At 48.1% G+C, this 20,455-nt stretch overlaps 1 protein-coding gene across 2 annotated transcripts in view; it reads left to right on the top strand.

Annotated features, from left to right (window-relative positions):
- Window positions 1-4,057: 4,057 nt before the first annotated feature.
- MAP3K9 (mitogen-activated protein kinase kinase kinase 9) overlaps window positions 4,058-20,455 on the top strand; it is a 94,949-nt gene continuing 78,551 nt past the window's right edge. For both annotated transcript variants that reach the window (XM_075531030.1, XM_075531031.1), the window contains exons 1-2: window positions 4,058-4,472; window positions 12,833-13,246. In XM_075531030.1, the coding sequence (XP_075387145.1) occupies window positions 4,058-4,472; window positions 12,833-13,246 (829 nt within the window). The remainder of the gene's footprint in view (window positions 4,473-12,832; window positions 13,247-20,455) is intronic.

Here is a 20,455-nt window from a genome sequence, read left to right on the forward strand (position 1 = left end):
TTTCCATCACTCCTTCATGCATACTCTCCTCACATTGATTTCCCAATCCAGCCTCCCATGCTCTACTGGAACCCTGGTGGAATAGTGGTTATGAGTTGGGCTGCTAACCACAAAGTCAGCAGATCGAAACCACCAGTGGCTCCCTGGAGATAGACGAGGCTTCCTACTCTCCTAAGGAGTTATAGTCTCAGAAACCCACAGGGACTACCCTGGGTCACTACAAGTAGGAATGGACTTCATTTGAGGGCAGTGAGTTTGAGTTTGTGCTCTATTAATAAAATTGTGCATACATCCTTCCATGACCACTTGAAACACCTCTTTATCCATGAGAAAGAAACACAATGGTTAAGCACCTGGCTACAAAAGATTGGTGGTTCAAACCCACCCAGCAGATCCACAGGAGAAAGACCATCGAGATGGGGATCTTGGTTCCATCTAAACTGGTCCACTCATCCTCTTCCATCTCTGTAATTTGCTCATTCACCCTTTCTTGAACATAGATTCTTCCTGTTTAACCCACCCTTCTCTGGGACAAGCTCTGGTTCTGCCCATTCCACAAAACCTCCCCAGACAACTTTGCCCGAAGGATCTTCTCTCATGTGAATTGTTAACCCTTACTCATTCCACAGATAATTACCGAATGACTTCTTGAAATGCTTGGTGAATGACTCTTCATGAAGTCCTAAGCACATGCTACGCGATTAAACATTTAAATTAGAAAGCAAATTAAGCCTTTTTCTACTGAGAGGGATCAAGGATTCCTTCCCTTCTTTCAAATTCATAAAACATTCAAAATTACAGATAATTAAGATGACAATAAAATGACCCAATTACCCATAATCCTACTACTTCATCATGGAAAATTTCTATGTATTTTTATAGTATTTCTCCCTGTTCCATTTCTGTGTATGTGTGTGTGTTCATATCCTATTTGTATAATTGACTCCCCACAAATTACAAGTATAATATGAACATCTTTTTTTTAATGGTCTATTTTAATCACAAATAATTTCCTTGTTCCCACGCTCACATTATCATCTGTTTGGAGTTGAAATAGTTTTGTCTTAAATAAAACCTATGGAATTTATTCAAAGACTCTGCCAGATGTTTTCCAGTTTACCGATCCCATGTAGAATAAGAACCTGAACATTGTTTTAGGGAATGGACTATAGAAACATACCCTGGATGATCTTTGGAACAGCACTGTGTCACATCTCATCTTTAAAACCTCAAGCGTATGGGATGTCTAGGTATGATCAGATAGAGTTCATGTAAACCACAGAACGTCAGACTATAAGAGTCAGAAAGCTCTTGGGCCCACCCTCACTTTAAAGACTTTGACGATAGTACTGTGTCAGGCGCTTGCCCAAGGTTGTGGCATACCCAGAAGATGCCCCCTCCCCTCTCTTCCTGAATTGCCCCACCCTTTCCAACTTGTCTAATAATAAGCCCCAAAGGAAAATGAAACAAGAATACTCAGTGAACCCCCAACTTTTGCTAGCACTCAGTGAGACGTGGGCTTTTAAATAAAACAGGTCTCTTCTACTCTGCAGGGGGAGTGGATTACACATTGAGCTACTAAGCAGCAGGAGTGGTCAGCCGCTCCTCAGAAGAAAGAGGAGACTGTCTACTCCCGTAAAGATTTAATGCCTTGGAAACGCCCAGGGCAGTTCTACTCTGTCCTGTTGGGTTGCTTGCTATAAGTTGGAATTGATTCAATGGCAATGAGCTTCTACCACTAAAGAGTCAAGCTCATTGCTTGACTGCTACCCGAAAGTTTGGCTGGCCCCACCCACTAGACACCCTGAGTGGGAAAAAGACCAGAAAGTCTGCTTCCTAAAGATTTTCGGTCTTGGAAAACCACTGGGCAGTTCTACTCTGTCCTATAGGTTCCCTCTGAGTCAGAATCCAACTCTGAGGCAGTGGGTTTGGTTTGGTTTGATTCCACTAATGAGCCCTTGGTACAGGCCTGGGCACTGTTTCCTTCTGTTGTCCATTGGGTGGCTGTGGGTTGGAGTCCACTCCTCAGCACCTAATAGCAAGATCAACACGTTGCCCTGGTGGTTCAGGGGTTAAGTACTTGGCTCTGCAGGTTTGAAAAAGTCCCCGTGATCTGCTCCTATAGGTTTCCAGCCTAGGAATCCCTCTGGAGTAGTTAGAAGTTCTACTCTGTCCTATTGGGCCACTGTGAATGGACTAGTTGTCACCTGACATTCTGCCACTGCAGGGGCACGGTAAGGGCACGTTGGGAGCTCTGGCTAGATCCTTCAGCATTGATTTACTTTGACTTATTAGAAAACCCTTGGAAATCTACATTGCCAAGATAGGATCGAAGGAGATCTGGCGGTGCCTTGGGTTCAGGTTCAAATCCACTAGCAGCTCTGTGGGAGAAAGAGGAGGTTGTCTGCTCCAGTGAAGATTTACAGCGCCAGAAACCCTATAGAGCAGTTCTAGCCTGTGTTCCAGGGTCACTTGGGTCAGAATTGGCTGGATGGCACTGGGTTTGGTTTTTCAAGAGTCAATGAAAACATAGAGGACATTTCAAGGGGACTTTAAAAAGTTCATGGGTGAAATCCCTTGGCATTTGATTTCACTTTTTCCAGGAACTATTTGAAACCCCCTGGTAGTAAGGGCAGCCCAGGTCATTGCTACTTAATGTTTGCAAACGGAGTATAACAAAGGCCCGTGTCACGAATTGTACCATCAACTTGCTAATGTCGTTTGTTTCTGTTCTTCTGAATCTGATCTCTACCGAAGTCACCGTGACAGGGGAAAGGAACTCCCTGGGGACTGCAGAAAAGTGAGTCTCTCAAGATAAAGAGAGCCTGCTTCACCATCAAAGCCTTTGTCAACACCAGGAAAGGGGTCTTACATTTAAAACGACTTTGGTAGTCTCTTCTCATGGGGACCCAGGTAGGGGCGAGAGCTGTGGTTTTTAAGATTTCTTCTCAGGTTGGGCCTAAAGGGCTCACGTGGGCCATGAAAGGTTATGGTGTTATGAAGTTCAGCCAGGTGGGAGCAGGCACTAAACCACCACCAGGCTGGGACTGAAGCTGGCCGGAGGAGAAAATCCGACAGCGGGAGGGAGTTGGAGGTGACTTGGGGTGCCACCTGGCCACACCTCTGCTCATTTTCCAAAAAAGCCCCAGTGAAATGAAAGGAGACAGGTGCTGCCCCGGGGGGGGGGGGGGCGCCTACCGGCAGCGGCAAACAAAGGGCCAGGCCTCCGCGCCGGCTCCGGCAGTCAGAACACAGGCTGGCCGCACCTTTCAGGAGCTACCTTCGCGCGCAACGCTGGGGGCCCGGGCCTCCTCCTCCCGGTAGGTGTTGAATCCGCCCAGCAAACGGACAGGTACTCCCGGCCAATGGTTGGACCCGCGGCGGGCCAATGGGAGAGAGAAATGGGTCGACCCGGGATTTGAGAATGAGCAAGCCCGCAAGCAGGGGGGTGGGGGGAGTGGGGTAGGGAGGGGGCCACCTAGGCGCGGGGGGCGGAGCGGGATGGGGCGGGGCTGGGAGGGCCGGGGGAAGCCGGGTTGCCCCAACCGCAGCCGGAGGAACCTGGGCCTGGGCGGGCCGTGGCCAATGGGGAGGCGGGAGGCGCGGAGGCGGGCCCGGCCGGGCCGCCCGCCCCCCTTTCCCACCCCCCGGTCCGCAGGGCTGGGGCGGAGCCAGGCCGCGTCAGGTGGCCCGGGCGTGCGGGCGTGCGGGCGGCGCAGGGGGCGGGCCGCGGCGCGGCGCGGCGAGGGGAGCGGCACCGGCGGCGCGGCGGCGCGGCGGCTCGGGCTCGCTGGCAGGTACGCGCGGCGGAGCGGCGCCGTGCGCTCGGGCCCGCCGGCTCCAGGCTGCGGTGAGCACCCGTGTGGGCGCGCCTCCCCTCCGCCCGCCCGCCGCGCTAGCCCCGCCAGGCGCCCTCCCTGTCCCTCTGCCCGGCCCTACCTGCAGCAGCCGCCGTCGGGGGAGGGGGTCCCCCCAGCTCTGCGGAGCCGCATGAACAATAGGCGGCGGCGGCTCCTGCGGGCGGCGGCAGCCCCGCATCCTATGGATCGGCCGCTCCATGGAGCCCTCCAGAGCGCTTCTCGGCTGCCTGGCGAGCGCCGCCGCTGCCGCCCCGCCGGGGGAGGATGGAGCGGGGACCGGGACCGGGACCGAGGAAGAGGAGGAAGAGGAGGAGGCGGCGGCGGCCCCGGCCCCGGCCCCCAGGGAGCTGAGCTCCGATGCGCCCCTGCCCTACTGGACGGCCGTGTTCGAGTACGAGGCGGCCGGCGAGGACGAGCTGACCCTGCGGCTGGGCGACGTGGTGGAGGTGCTGTCCAAGGACTCGCAGGTGTCCGGCGACGAGGGCTGGTGGACCGGGCAGCTCAACCAGCGGGTGGGCATCTTCCCCAGCAACTACGTGACCCCGCGCAGCGCCTTCTCCAGCCGCTGCCAGCCTGGCGGCGAGGACCCCAGTTGCTACCCGCCCATTCAGTGTAAGGCGAAGGAGGGGCTCGGGAGGGACGGGAGCCCTCGGTCCGCGTTAGGTGGGGTGGGGTGGGGTGCCGGACCTGAGGCGGGCAGGCGCGCGCGCGCACTCGGGCTGCAGAGGCCGGAGTTGGTGCGATGGGTCCGATCGCGGTGCCGCAGGCCCGGCCTGGAAACTGGGTTCTTAGCCTGGATCCGATCAGCTCAGCGGCAACTCTTGATCTCCGCACCCAGGAGCCGCAGCCTGAGACTCACGCATTTCCCGCCCTCTCTCCCCCGCCCCCTCCCATTGAGGGATTTCAGGCAAGTTGGTAGTTTTTGCCATAACCTTAGCCCCAAACGAGGGGACCTTGCCGACCTGGTTCGCCACCTGTCACCGCCCATTAAAGGCATTTGCCTCGAAGGAAATGGGGGTGTCTTCCCAGGGCTGGGCTCACTATCGGGGAGCCTGTGTGAACTCCAGGCCCCTGGAGTCGTTGACATGTGTTGATTTCTTGGATCCTCATTCAGTACTCCAGAAGTTGTGCCTGGAGGAGAGTCTGTGTTTGAATAATGTGCTAAGAAGGGTGGGTGGGTGCTGGGGGTGATGATTGGAGAGGAAGAGGCCTGTCATTCTCCCTTGAGAAATTAGGAGTACAAAATGCAGGGGCTAAATTCCAGTCCCTGGGACTCAGGCGCTCCAGAGGATGCTTTCCTCTTTCTCCTCACCCTAGATCTCTGCCTATTTTTGGAACTTGCCAAGTCTCTGGGACCATGCTCAGGGGTCGGTCCCAGGGCCTTTCTCCCAGTGTCCTGGATTCATCTACCCCCAGGAGCTCTGTGCCCCGCACTCTGTAATGAAATTTCCTTTTTTTTTTTTCTTTCCCAGATGGGTTTCATTGCCATTAGAATCCCTCAATCATTAAGGCGAGGCGGTTTTGGAAGAAAGATGTAAATATTTCCCAGTTCAATTTATATTATTGGGGGTTTCCATAGCTTCTTCATTAAAAAAGGTATTGTTAATGCTCCAGATTTTATATACTTTATATTTTCTTCGATTAAAAGAAGTCTTTACTGGGGACCAACTTTAAACATGCAGCTTTCAAATTTGACTTGTAACAGTTGGGTTTTTAAGTCTGTGCTTATTCTCATGTGAACCACTGTTATTTTATCTGGGTATATTTTTTTGTAACATAGTTTTTGTTAAAATTCTTTTGTTGTGAAATAGACACAGCAAAACACACACCAAGCCAATGGTTTCTCCCTGCACAATGTAATAACATTGGTTACATTTTTTGTGATGGACAACCATTTGTCCTCTGTTAACAGATCCCCTGCCCCTATCTGATCTTTTGATCCCATGATCCCATGTCCTTAAAAGAACACAATGCTCCAAGCAGACTAGTTTTAAGAAGACTGTAGGGGGTCTTTTTGTTTTCAGATCTTTAGATTATCTCAGTGCAATAATTTAAGCTGTTCATCCACTCTCCCTTGCTGCAAAAAGTTTCAGTCCATGGAGAATTTGCAATTCTGTTCTACATTTCCCCCTTTTGATCAGGATTCTTCTATGGGATTTCTGACAAGGTGTTCCGTAATGATACCTAAGCGCCATTCAGTTCTGCTCTCGGCAAAGGAGGCAATTGTTCATGAAGACAGTTATCCACACATTCCATATTTTTTCCTGTTCCTAACTCTTCTTCCTCTGCTGCTTCAGGTGAATTGTTGTGCCTTTGGTGGCTGCTTGCGAGCTGCTCAGACCCCAGGCACTTGGAAATGAGCCAGGAGGTAGAAGAGAAGCACTAAATGCATTAGTAGGCCATTTAATTGGGCTGTCCCATGAAACCATGACTCTCCACTTCCAAACAAATAAGTCACATCCTATGAGATTTTTGTTGTCCCCTAAGAAGCCTAAGCAACTAGTCTTTGTTGATGTTGGTGTTCTATGAACATTGGTGGTACAACTTTTGCAAATTCATCTTTTACAGGTGTACAACTTACAAGAAAGTTCATGGAAGATGTTTATCATTTTGTAATCCACGTTCCCCAAACTTTTAAACCTCCTTATATTAGATAGTCCATATTAAAAATGAAGATTTTTTTTCTAAACACAAGCAGGTAGATAAAAATTCTAACATCTTTTCTTGTTTGTTTGTGTTTTTCCTCCTTTTTAAGAAAATTACTTTGATATCATGTGATTGTTCAAAAATCGTGCCCCTTCTCTTCTTTCTCCTCCCTTCGTATGCCTACATTTTGGTGTGTGAAGCATACAAGCATCAACTTGATTTAAATTGTTTCCAAGTGCCTTATCTTTTTGGTTATGGTCCTGGGAATACATTTCTCAAGATCAGGGCCAAGGGTCATGGGATAGAGTTCAGAACTAGAGAAGATGAACTTGGCTTCACATAGGAAGATGTCTCCAGGTTTTTTGCATATTAGAACATAGTATATTTTAAAGTTTATGCCAGATTCCAAGGGTCCATGTGGATGAGGTTTTGTGGCTTTTTAGAGACGGTGTGACGCAGTACCAGAATAATAGCTATGTGAGATTCATGATCAGGAACTCACTTTCTTAGTATTGTGCCCTCTTGGCTGTCATAGAAATTAGAAGGGACTATGATTTTAACGGGAACCCTTGTGGTTATGCCTTGATCCGCTAACTGCAAGGCCAGCAATTTCAAGCCAGCCGCCGCTCCTCAGGAGAAAGGCAGGGCTTTCTACACCGATCAAGAGTTAGTCTTGGAAACTCACAGGGTCACTGTGAGTTGGCATCAACTTGATAGCAGTGAGTTTGGTTTTTGGATGATTTTGGTGGGAAAAAGAGCCAGACATATCTGCTATGTGTTTCATTAAGGTGCCCAAGACTTAGTAGGTTCATTATAATAAAAGTTACCATGGGTAGAGTGGATCCCTGTGTCTAGAACTCATATGATGAGAAAGTAGAAAGTACTTTTTACCTACAGTAAAATTTAACTTGAAGAACATGGGATCGGAAGGTCCTGGTAAATTCTTTTTTTGACCTTACCAGATAGGCTAATCCTGAGTGGAGTTAATTCTTGATAATTCCCCAAATTGAATTCTTTCAAAAACCAATTGTTAATTTATCTAACCAACGATGTCAAGAATGTCGCCTTGAGACCTAAAGTACATACAACCCAAGCCATGACCCTTTCGATGACCTCACATGCATATGAACGTTGCCATTGAACATGGAAGACTGCAGAAGAATCGAAGCGTTTGAATTATGGTGCTGGCAAAGAATATTGACAGTCTCATGGACAGCTGGAAGAACAAACAAATCTGTCTTGGAAAAAGTACAGCCAGGATGCTCTTTAGAGACAAGGATGACGAGACTTCCTTTGCACTTAATTTGAACATGTTATCAGAAGAGCCCAGTTCTAGGAAAGGACATCATGCTTGGTAAAGTGGCGGGGCAGCAACAAAGGGTATGACCCTCGACAAGATGGATGGACACAGTGGCTGCAACATTGGGGTCAAAGTTAACAGCGATGAGGATGGTTCAGGAGTAAGCAGTGGTTCATTCTGGTGTGCCTGAGGTCACTGTGAGTGAGAACCAGCTTGATGGTTCCCAAGAATTGCAACAAGCTGGGAACCACGGGGTAACGAAATGATAAGATAAGGAGAGGTTGTGGTCCCAGGAGACTGTGGTCAGAAGAAATTGATGTTGTAAATGTTTAATTTCCATGCAGTGGCTCACATGAAGGTGACCATGGTAAAAAAGCTGAGGAGTAGGCCTGTGATCTGTCTGCTATGTTTACCAGTTCAGTGTGAGCCATTCAGAAAATAAAGGTGATGGATAACCTTGTCTCCAAAGACTTGCAATGAAATTCAGTCACTGACAACACCTCCCCAGAGAGCTTTTGAACTTCCCTGTGGGAGCATGTATTTTGACCTTTTGTCATGGAAGAAGACATTAAGCCAAGCAATAATGTCAATAATGTTCAGTTTTCGTTTTAAGTATTGATTTTCAAGATGAACATTTTTCCTTTTAAAAGTTTAGTTAAAATACCAGAGAGGAGACTTACTAAACTTCATGATAAAGGGGAAAAATTATTTGATGTTGTTGTAAACCATTTTTATAGAGTACACTTCTGCCATCCGATGTCAGTTTTTGGAGTTTAGCTCTCCATGGGGCTGACAATAACTATCCCAGAGCTTGCTCATCTTTATTTTAGTAAGAGATGAATAAATTACCGCATCTTCCATCTTCCAGTGAGTAGGAGTGGTTATTGTTGTGTTGAGCTGCTCAAACTGCAAGGTCAGGAGTTTGAAACCGCCAACCACTCCACGGATGAAAGGTGAAACTCTCTTCCCCTGTAAAGAGTTACAGCCTGAGAAACCCACCCTTGCCTGTAGAGTCACTATGAGTTGGCATCAAATCTATGGTGGCGAGTTGGGGGTTTTTTGTGTGTGAAATGCTACCAAAGGAGCTGTCCTTTCAGCACCCGAGTTCAGAACTCTTATCTTTAAACCCTTGTTCATTTAAATGAATATCTGGCACCTATGGCTGCCAACTGAGAGGCCAGAGGCTCAAACTCATTAGCTCCTTTGAGGGAGAAAGATGTGGCAGCCTGTCGCCCTAAAATTAACAGCCGTACCAATTCCCCAATGCTCGGGGGCAGTTCTACTCTGTCCTCCAGGGTTGCTGTGAGTCAGGATGACTCAGTGGGTTTGGTTTGGATTTTTTTTTTTTAGTGTATCCTGGGTGGTGCAAATGGTTAACACCCTTGAAGGTTTGAGTCCACCCAGGAGCTCCTGAGAAAGTCTTGTCAGTCTACTTTAGAAAAATCAGCCGTTGAAAGCCATAAGGAGCACCCTTTGACCCCGACGTGACACACATGAGTTGGAATGAACTCAGCAGCTTAGCTGGTATGCTCCTAGCTTTGCTTCAGACTTGACGGAAGAGAATGAAAGAAACAGGCCAGGTGAGTCCCTTCAGGAGAATTCAGTTTGAGGAAATGCAGATGTGGAAATGTGAGTTGATATGAAAGAAGGTAGGGGAGAAAACAGAATGTTCCTTCCCTCCAGGACCAAAAGAAACTCCTAATATTCCTTCTGTGTTTCTCCATTCTTTTCTGAGGCATATTTTCTTATTCACATAGATCAGGCAAGAATGAGTAAATCATTCAGGACCCCCAAACAATTTTAAGCAGAAAGGGGTTTACCCCAGGAAATTCAGTCCTTACGGATTTGTTGGAGGAAGAGACTCTTGGCTGAACCTTTGGAACCAACTCCCATGAAAACCTTACAGAAACTGGCCCACAAGGGAGTGACTGGGAAGATATAGAATTGGGCACTACTGCTGAAGGTGACTTCAAGAGCACAGCCTTACCTCTGCAGCCCAGAGAGCAGGCAGGCGCTTAACCATGCAACATCACACTTTACACCCGTAGAGGCAGTGACTGCTGCGGAAGACCTCCTTTCTCCACAGTCGGGCTTGCCAGATGGTCACCATCTTCCTTCTGCCTTGAAAACTGCATGCCTTTAATTGGCAAAGACCATTTGCATCCAGACCCCTAGTTGGTAGGGAGTCTGGGAAATGTAGTTTTTAGCTTCCTGGCCTCTGCAGTACGGAAAGGCATGCTTGAAGATTTCCGAGTAGATGCTGATTGCTAGACCCAGATATCTGCCTCACCGTCTGTTCTTCAGGAAGATTGTCAGAGGAAACAGGAGACTTTTGAACAATCGAAACTGTGTGTCGGGGTGGGGGGGACCAAGATGGGCCATCCTTTTTGTGGATACCCAAAGACAACTCCCCAGTGTTTCCTATGGCATTACCATTGTGTTGATTGCCAGTTGCCTTGCAAAATGAGAATAGTTAAAAAATGAAATGTCGGTTATATTACAAACTATCCCCAGATAGGATAGATAGCAGGACTATAATTAGCCAAGCACAGATTTTTGAACATCACCAGCATCTGAGTAGAGAACGGAGGAGTAGTGGGGCCGGCTGAGTAAGGACGGGGAACAGCCAAGAGCTCAGAAATATATCTGTTTTCTAAGGTTGTTTTCCCCAAAGCTTGACTAGTTGCTGTTATTTACTTTGGAAGGCCCAATCCAGCTTTCTGTTGCGGATAGGCGTTTGATTGAATTACTACTTTTCTTTTTTCCATTTGTTTCAACGGCCTGAAGAACCTGGTGGCCCAGTGGTTGAGAGCTAAGCTACTGATGCAGTGGTCAGCAGTTGGAGCCCCCCAACTACAGTGGGGTGAAAGACACGGCCGTCTGCGGTCATAAAGGTGACCGCCTTGGGAACCCTGCGAGGACAGTTCTACTCTGTCCTGTCGGGTTGCTCTGTGTTGGAGTCAACTAGATGGCAGTGGGCTTCACTGTTTCTTCTTGGTTCAGCAGTCTGTTGATGACCTACTGAATGTTCACCATGATAGAGGCGAATACCTATCGAGGCCACCAGGCATTGAACAAGGCACCACCCTCTTTGATGACTCTTGCAAGCTGGAGAAGGAATGCTATGGAAATGTTGGTGCCTCCGTGGTGTAGTGTGTTGCCTGCTCCCTGCAAGGCCAGGGAAACCACCACCAGCCCCTCTGTGGGGAAAAGATGAAGCTTTCTACTCCCAGGAATAGCAACAGTCTCGAGTCCCAGGGGGGACGTTCTACCCAGTCCTGTAGGATCGCTATGATCAGAATTGAGGGCACGGAGGTGGAAATGTTTGCCGAGGACCTGACCTCCTTTAGTCTGGAGGTTATCAAGAATCCTTCTAGAAGTGATACTTACCCTGAGGGTGGAAGGATGAGCTTAACCAGGCTAGTAAAGACAAAAAAACCCACACAAGTGATAAAGAACATAGTTTTATGGGGGGAAACTTAAAATTACACGTTGCTGCTATAGGACTCAGCAACCCCTCTAGCCCAACGTTTAAGTACCGATGGTTCAAACGCTGGTTTGAGGAAGGAGAATGAATGGTGGGTGTGATACAGCACAGATCTCTGCTGAAGTCAGATGCCTTCTACCAGGCTTTTCCCTTCCTGCGTTTGTCACCAGGTTCCGGTAGGACCAAGGTCAAAGTCTTCCTCCTCTTCACTACTGCAGAGATTCAGGCCCTTGCGCTCTCATGCTCATGTTGATGGCAATGACCTCCTCCGTGGCTCCTTTCATGTTGGACTCCCCGCTGTCTGGATCATATTCTATTTGGTTGCCAGAATTGGTTTCCTGTCTAAGTGACTTGTCTGACAAATGCTTTCCTTAAAGACACATGACTCCTTAACATTTACAGTGTGAAGGACAAGCTCTTCAGAATGACTTTCAAGTGAAGTCACTGTCTGACAGCCCTCCACATCTCCTCTCCTATTCTCGCATATAATCTAGCCAACAGCCCCCACCCCGAAGCTCCAAACATTCCATAGACTGTCATGGATCTCTGGATTGTGCTTTTCCACCCTCACCTCTGTCATTGCCTGCTGTGCTTGCTTCCACTCCTTTTGCTTTTGTTTGTTTTCAATTTTGAGAATGTATGTATTGCAGCATTTACTGACATATTTCAGGTATACGATGTAGTGATGTCACGTACGTGCTTCATATTGTGTAGACATCACCCGTAATCATTGCCGAATTTCCCATGACCATAAACAGAAGCTCACCGCTGCCTAATCAGCGGCTCTCCCTTTTCCACTCATTCTTTATGGCCCATGTCTAACGTGGCTTTCCCTGGGAGCCCTCTCCCCACTCACCCTCTCAACCTTTTGCCCTACAGTGGGGTGCAGAGACTCTCCTGGTCCTCTGATTACACCTTTACAAAAGTTCTGCTCACACCTGGATTTGGTTGACGGTGTCTCCCTTGATGTTAGATTGTGTGCCTCTCACCGTCAGAAAGCCCCACCCACTGCCATCAAGTTGATTCCAACTCATAATGACCCTATAGGACAGAGTACACATGCCCATGGGGTTTTCCATGGTGGTAAAACATTCTCGCTTTGAGTAGTTGGTGGGTTGGGAGTGCTGACCATTTGGTTGTTAGCCCAATACTTAACCACGGAGTCATCAAGGCCACCTCTTCCCAAGTAGTACATAGTGAAAACTGAGTATGTCTTATGAGAACGTCCTTCCTAATGACCCTGTTAGTTAAAATGGTTGGTCTTGGTATAGGATTCCAAGTAATGTCCACAGTCACTTAATGAATATTTATTGAATGCCTACTTTGGGTACGTGCTGGTGACAAATGACAATGCACCTGAAAATGAGGTCCTCACAGTTCGTGTCCTGAGGGAATCAGCCTTTAATGGGAGGGACAGAAAAAGCCAAGTAAGCAGCCGGTTTCTATGTTCACCCATCTTGGAAGGTTCGGCAACACCATTTCCAGGGGTTACAGTCCACTTCCCAGTTTTTAACTGGCTTCTCTTCTTCTCTTTCTCAGTGTTAGAGATTGATTTTGCAGAGTTAACCCTGGAAGAGATTATCGGCATCGGAGGCTTTGGGAAAGTGTACCGTGCTTTCTGGGTAGGGGATGAGGTGGCTGTGAAGGCAGCCCGGCATGACCCTGATGAGGACATCAGCCAGACCATAGAGAACGTGCGCCAGGAGGCCAAGCTCTTTGCCATGCTGAAGCACCCCAACATCATTGCCCTCCGAGGGGTGTGTCTGAAGGAACCCAACCTCTGCCTGGTCATGGAGTTTGCGCGAGGAGGGCCCTTGAACAGAGTGCTATCTGGGAAGAGGATCCCCCCGGACATCCTCGTCAACTGGGCCGTGCAGATCGCCAGAGGGATGAACTACCTGCACGATGAAGCAATTGTCCCCATCATCCACCGTGACCTTAAGTCCAGCAACAGTGAGTATGGCGAATGGGGCCGGAGGGGGGAACGGAGACCCCCTTTGGACTGAGTTCCTAGTTGTAGCTACAGTGGCCTCCTAGTGACATTCTAGTGGGCAGTGGGATTCCTTGCTGGACGGTACTCTGTCTTTGAGTTGAGATGTAGGGCTGGAATGGGCACTAAGGAAATTTGGTTCAGGAAGAAAGGAACGAGGCGCCTGTGGGGTGACTCCCCCTGTGGGGGATGGTTGGCAACGGGCAATTCTGCTGTACTGGGAGCTAAAGCATACAAAGACAGTTTTTCCACTCAAGGGAAGGGTGCATAGAATCATAAAAGGATTTTTGGATGGAGCAACATGTAAAACTTACCGATTTAAGCCATTTAAATTTCTTTATAAACACTCTTAACCGGTAAGCCCAGGGAAGGGTCCGTCAGACCAACAGGCTTGCTGGGTAAGTTGCAGCGAGGCGGGCGAGGTGGTGCCGACAGTTTGGAGACCACAAGCTGGCAGGTAGTCTTACAGGCCTCGGGTAGCCCAGAGGTGGGATGAATTAATTAATTACCATAACCACCAGGTATTTAATACCAGAAAGTGCGAAGTAACTGTTTCTCAAACCCCCAGAACCCATAAATGGGATCGTAAAACAAGTGTGAGATGTAATTACATGGTGAGTTGGGAGGAGCCTCCATCTCACCTTGACTGAGTCAGCAGAGGCTGGGAATGCATGTCTTTGGTGTGCTCGCTCCTGTCTAAACCGAACAGTAGAGAGGCTACAATTGCGAATCTTCTGTCCCAGAGAGGAGAGCTCTTGAGTTGAAGGCCTTGGGGGTGGCATGAGCCCCAGAGGCTTCACTCTGGCTCCTTGGGCCATAGGCCCAGGAATCTTTCAGACCTGGTTTTGTTCTGTGCTGTTCTAGATGTGACTTACTTTTCTGCTGGTGTTACTGTGAATCAACCTACTTTTGGGGGGCACTTTTAAACTACCTACGTAGTAAATGTTCACTGTAGACATATTAGAAAGTATAGGTGAACCAGAAAATGAGAAAGATAAACCCATCATCTTTTCATTTAGAGCAAAACGCTATTATATTTGCTATAATTTTCAGACATTTTAAAAGTCCATATGGTATGTAGTAGGAGTCTTGATGGTGTAGTGGTTACACATTGGGATGCTAACCACAAGGTCATCAGTTTGAAAGCACCAGCCGCTCCTCAGGAGCAGAACGAGGCTTTCTACTCCCATAAAGGGTTACTCTTGGAAACTCACAGGGGTAGTGATGAGTTGGAAGCCACTCGGTGGCAGTGACTGTTTTTGTGGTGTACATGTAGCTTTTAAGTAAGTGTATTTTCTTTCTTTCTTTCTAATGGTAACATCCAGTTGACTCTTTTAATCATTAAGTGTGCAGTTTATTGGCATTAAGTTCACTCACGGTGTTGTGTAGTTATCTATTTCTAAAACCTTTTCATCTTCTAATTTTCTTTTACTTAGCCCTTATTACCTTTTACCTGTACCCTCTTCTCAGTTAAGAAGAGGGAGCTTTATCTTTGGGAGGGTATGGATTACTAGTTAGGTATTTCCATATAATGCAGATGAAGGATTCAAGTTCTATAAAGTGAAATCATGTTTCTCTCTTCCACTTGCCAGGACTTACTTGTTTATTACCTGTCCTCCAACTGCCATTCTTAAACTGCTGCTGTGAGGCCATAGGGACCCTACACAGGGTTTCCAAGGCTATACATCTTTATTCATGAGAGCAGTGGCTGGGGGGTTTGAACCACCAACCTTGTGGCTAGCAATCTCACACAGCTAACGCCACCAGAGTTCTTAGGAATCAGACAAGATGGTGGAATCACTGCTGGGAGTCAAACCCAGGATGTGTTAAGTAAACTAAAATTATTGGTGAACTTTTCTCAAAATAATGGCTATTTGGCGATTGCTTTGGATAGTGCGTAAGAAGAAGTGCTAATCAGAAGATAGGATGTGGATGCTGAATTTAATTTTTTTTACATTCTTCTGGGAGAACTAGACAATGTGCCCAATCTTATGTAATGGGACCCATTTGGAAAGTTGGACTAGGATCATGGAATTGTGGAAGTTAGTAATTTCCTCTAAGAAGCTTTAAATTGGGGTGTAAGTTGAAGTTATACATGTGGGGTTTTACTTTTTATAATGTTTGTCCTTTGGAGCCCAGGCTCTTGTGAAAGAAAAACTATCTGCCAAGGCTCTGCTGCCTTCAGGCACCCGAAGACCATCCTCTCCCCCAGGACTCGGAGCTCTGATCTCCGTTACTCCTGCATGAACCTGCCTAATGACCCTCCCAGTAGAAAAAACCCAGCAATCTAGTCCCATAAAGATTGCTGTTGGGAGAGGGACAGCAGAGAAGGGGGGGAAGGGAGACTCCGGATAGGGCAAGATATGACAAAATAACGATGTATAAATTACCAAGGGCACATGAGGGAGGGGGGAAAGGGGAGGGAGGGGAAAAAAAAGAGGACCTGATACAAGGGGCTTAAGTGGAGAGCAAATGCCTTGAGAATGATTGGGGCAGGGAATGTATGGATGTGCTTTATACACTTGATGTATGTATATGTATGGATTGTGATAAGAGTTGTATGAGTCCCTAATAAAATGTAAAAAAAGAAAAGAGAAAAAAATGATTAGGGCAAAGACTGTACAGATGTGCTTGCTATATACAACTGATGTATGTATATGTATGAACTGTGATAAGAATTGTATGAGCCCCAATAAATTGTTTTAAAAAAAAAAGATTGCTGTTGGGTGGCATTGAGTCAAATAAGAAACTAATCTGGAAGAGCTTAGCGCAGTTTATGCTACTTTATCATTTTGTGTTCTTATACTTAAACGTTACATTGTAAGAGTGTGTATAACAAGTCTCTGGCTATGAAGATTGCTCACTGTTTCTACGCCGTCTTCAAAAGCAAAGATGCACTTTGAAAACTAGCCTGGCCGTGCCACGGTCTTTCCATTCGCCTCGCAAGCACGCAAAAGCTGGGTGATGACGAAGGGAGACTTAACAATGTTTGCCTTTGAATGATGGCGTCGGGGAGGAGTATGAAATGTGCCAGGGAGTGCCAGAGGAAACCTGTGTTGGCAGAAGCACAACCAGAGTGAGGCGGACCGTGGCTGAGGTATTTAGGAGGCACCAGCACCTGGAGACGCACATCACACTTGGCAAAGGAGAGGGGCAGCGAAAAAGAGGGCAGACTCTCAATGGCATGGACTGAGACAGTGGCCGCAGCAATGGGCTCCAGCAGAGGAAGGATTGTGTGGCTGGTCCAGGACTGGGCCTTCTTTTGTCCTGCTGTGCGTCGGGGCAAGATGAATCAACAGCACCTAACAACCAGCGCCACCGAGAGACCCAGGTTCAGTCCCAACCCATGTTCCTCCTGCACAAACACCGCCCGTATGTGAGTGGAGGATTGTGTGAGCAGATTTCAGTGGAGTGTCCGGAGCAAGACTGCTAGAAAGAGAGGTCTGGTGAATTGCTTCTGAACATCCTCCACGGTGGGTCCATCTGGGTGGAATCTCAAGGATGGCAAAGGACCGGGCAGCATTGCATTCACTGTGCACAGAGTCTCCGTGCGTCAGGGGACAATAGCTAACAGCAGACAACATTGGCAGGAAAGGATGGGGCACAGTCCTAAAAGCAGTTCTGCCTGTAAGAGAAGGAAATAAGAAATCGTAGCATATCTTAGAGTGAGCCTGGTAATAGTCCAACCTGCAGTCCCTTTTAAGTGGTAAATATGAGGGGCTTCAAAAAGTTCATGGGAAAAATCCATGATCTTTTTTTTTTTTTTTTAACAATTTATTGGGGCTGATACAATTCTTTTCACAGTTCATACATATACATACATCAATTGTATAAAGCATATCTGTACAGTCTTTGCCCTAATCATTTTTTTCTCTTTTCTTCTTTTACATTTTATTAGGGACTCCAACAACTCTTACCACAATCCATACATATACATACATCAATTGTATAAAGCACACCCATACATTCCCTGTCCCAATCACTCTCAAGGCATTTGCTCTCCACTTCCATGATCTTTTAAGTCCATTTTCCTGTAAATTTGTTGAAGCCCTCTTGTACTTGAACTTGACTTTTAAGGGATGCTACATGATGGCATCCACAATTGGGATATTTCCGACTTGTCTCAGGTACTTCTGAATCTCGTTCCCTGCTAGTCTCTTAATTTATACACGTTCTGTATGTTTCTTTGAGGGATGATGAATGACTTTGAGCGTTTTTCCTGACCAAAGATGAAAAGCATCCCAGGAATGAGATGTCTCTGTTTTCACGGAAAATGCTACCCAGTCACTAAGGTAGAGTCTTCTGCAACCAAAGACATGTCTCATTCCAGGTGTTTTTACCCAAGGATAACCTACAGCCACCAGACCCAATCCAGCCCATCGCAGTCAATGACTGGAGAGCATTTCCCACAAACAGAAGGCCATGAGTGTAAGCCAAAATAAATACCTGAGGAAATAGAGCTGGAAGGAAGCAATCAAGCAGATGACCATGACTCATGGCCAGGATGTCTCTTGGTTCTTGAATGTTAATGGAGGACTTTGTTTTTCCCTCTTCTACCTGAACCTTCACGGACATTTTCCACATAAAGCGTGTTTGTATGTGTGTGTGGTCCCTGCCCCAATGCATAGGGCAAAGCATTTGCCAATTCTGTACGTTTTGCCTGTTTGTTTCAGTGATTGATTGTGCTCATCTTGTTGTGCGGCCATCATCACCATCCTTTCCCAGATCATTCTACCCCCGTTCCTGTAGCTCATCCCAGTGCTCTCTGGTGGACCCATCCCTTCCTTGTGAGCCTTCTGGGAAGGGATGCCCCATTGCATCCCAGTGCATCCTGTCTCCATCCCCTTCCTACCCTGCTACCCAGTACTAAGCCCCGGTCTCTGTATATTTGTGTACCCCCTGGAAGTGGGAGCTTATAGTGTTTGTCCTGTTGTGTTGGACTTATTTCCTTCATCAGAATGTCTTCATGGTTCATTCGTATCATAGTATGTATCAGAATTTTGTTTCTTTTTATAACGGAATGATGTTCTGCTGTATAGATAGCCCTCATTGTCGTATCCATTCATCCACGGATGGAGTTTAAAATTGCTTGGAACTTTGTGCTGTTATTTTGTTTTCAACGTGCCCCCTTGAATGCTTGATAGTGGGAATACAATAACAAGTAAGAGTAGACATGGTTAAAAGTTCAAAAAGTAGCTAAAACTCTACATGCAGGAGACTGACTCCTGGTCACAGCAGACCAGGCCTTAATCAAGAGAATGTCTCACAGGGATGTGACTCCGTGACTGCGGGGAGGGCTGCAGGACGGAGTAAGTGGTGTGAAGATGATGTTGTCCGGAGGAGGGACAAGGACTTCAGAGGAAGTGGCCAGGCAGGTGGGGCGAGTCGGTCCTAGACAGAGAACCCATCAGGGGCCCTTGAGGTTGTGTGACCAGCATTCTGTGGACTCTTCTGCCTTCCTCCTCTCCTGTTGCTGGAAGACCGAGGAGCTACTTGAGGAAGGCCTGGGGTTCAAGAAGGAAATGGGTCTCAGTGAGACATGTGTTCAACATATCGACTTACGTCTTTATCTTCTCTGGATGGCTGTGATGAGCTGTCATAGCAATCCTGTTGGGTCACCCTGGGAGCTGCTGCATGGAGCAGGAAGTAGCTCTGGGCTCTGGGCAACGCTTTGTTGGTGCTCTTAGGTGCTGCTGAGTCAGTCCCTGACGCACGGCTGTCTCAGCCAAAGGAACAAAAGGCTGCCTGCTTCTGCACCATCCCCGCGATCTAATGTGGATTGGACCATTGGGACCCAGAGGGTTTTCATTGGTTGACTTTTACATGGAGATCACCAGGCCTTTCTTTGTCGTTCCATCTCGGTTTGGACGCTTCACTGAAACCTGTTCAGCATCCTAGCAGCATGCGCACCTCCACTGGTAGAATGGACCTGAGGTATATTGACCTGGACTAGAACCCAGGCCGGCCTCCTGGAAGGTGAGAACCGTACCGTTGAATCCCCAGTGCTCGCCTGTAAGGCCTTTGTTAGCGTCAGAGCTGCAAGTTTGTGTTGTGCATCTAGGCGAAGGTTTCTGGACCGTGACTGAGCTTGGGGAAACCAGGCCGGGCGACGGGTTCGGTGCCGAGGAAAGAGGGGCTTAGAAAAGCACGAGGACTGATGTTCAGACGCCTCTTCAGTCTCTTCCTCTTTGCCCCTGTTCCTTTGATGTGAGTCCCGCGGATGAAAGAAGTGACCATTGCTGCCTCTCCCCCGCACCCCTCCCCAGGCAAACCTGGCGACATGGCAGCCTCCACCTTTTACAGATGGCCTGTGACACTGCCATCATTCAGGGTCAAGATTTCTGCTGAGACAACGTAGGCACTTGCCTGGCCCATTTTCCTTCTGCGTCTCTTGGAAGCTTTTCCTTTGTCAGGTTGGTGCCTCGCTTTAGAGATGGCCGTGGTCTGGGTGAGTCAGAGCAGAGTATTTCTTCCCCAAGCCCAGGATGCCTCTCCTGACTGGAGTCACTGGAACACTCTATGGCGTCGTCAGTGACTTCGATGGGACTCTGGCCGTAGTCTTTCTAGCTCCCACCAAACGGGAGCTTTTGCAAATAACGTGCTTACGGCCAACCGAGGGAATTGGCCAGCTTTGCCATTCCGTGAGGATGAAATGAGCCATCTCAGAGGCAGAAGGGGCCCCGGAAGCACCCTGAGGAAGAGATGGAAGCGGGTCATGTATGTACTTTGTATCTCGGGTCCCCGCACGGGGATCTTCCTAGACCCAGGAGACAGAGCTACCGCACCAGAGGTGGTGAGAAAAGCCAGCAGCGGTGGTAACTGCAGGCAGTGGAGACTGGCAGGCCATGGTGCCATGAGCGTCTTACAGTGCCTTCGGGCAGGAGGCTTCTTGGCTGCGTGAGTTTGTCACTCACTGGGCACTTGTCAGTGGAGGGAGAGAACTGAGCCCCTGTAGACCACGGCCTCCTGGCCGAGCGGGGTGCCCAGGCCCTTCTTGGTGGAGTTAACGAGTTGTATAACACTTGCCCAAGCAGGGCGGAGACGGAGCTACTGAAGTGGCTGAAAGGCTACGGTCAAGGGCCAGGTTGGAGAAACATGCCTGTGGACTTGGCTGAGAAGATAATGTGACTGAAGAGCTGGCTCCTGAGTGCTGCCAGGGCCGGAATGGCAGT

The sequence above is a fragment of the Tenrec ecaudatus genome, chromosome 14, assembly GCF_050624435.1.
Source record: "Tenrec ecaudatus isolate mTenEca1 chromosome 14, mTenEca1.hap1, whole genome shotgun sequence".
In the NCBI taxonomy this organism is placed as follows: domain Eukaryota; kingdom Metazoa; phylum Chordata; class Mammalia; order Afrosoricida; family Tenrecidae; genus Tenrec; species Tenrec ecaudatus.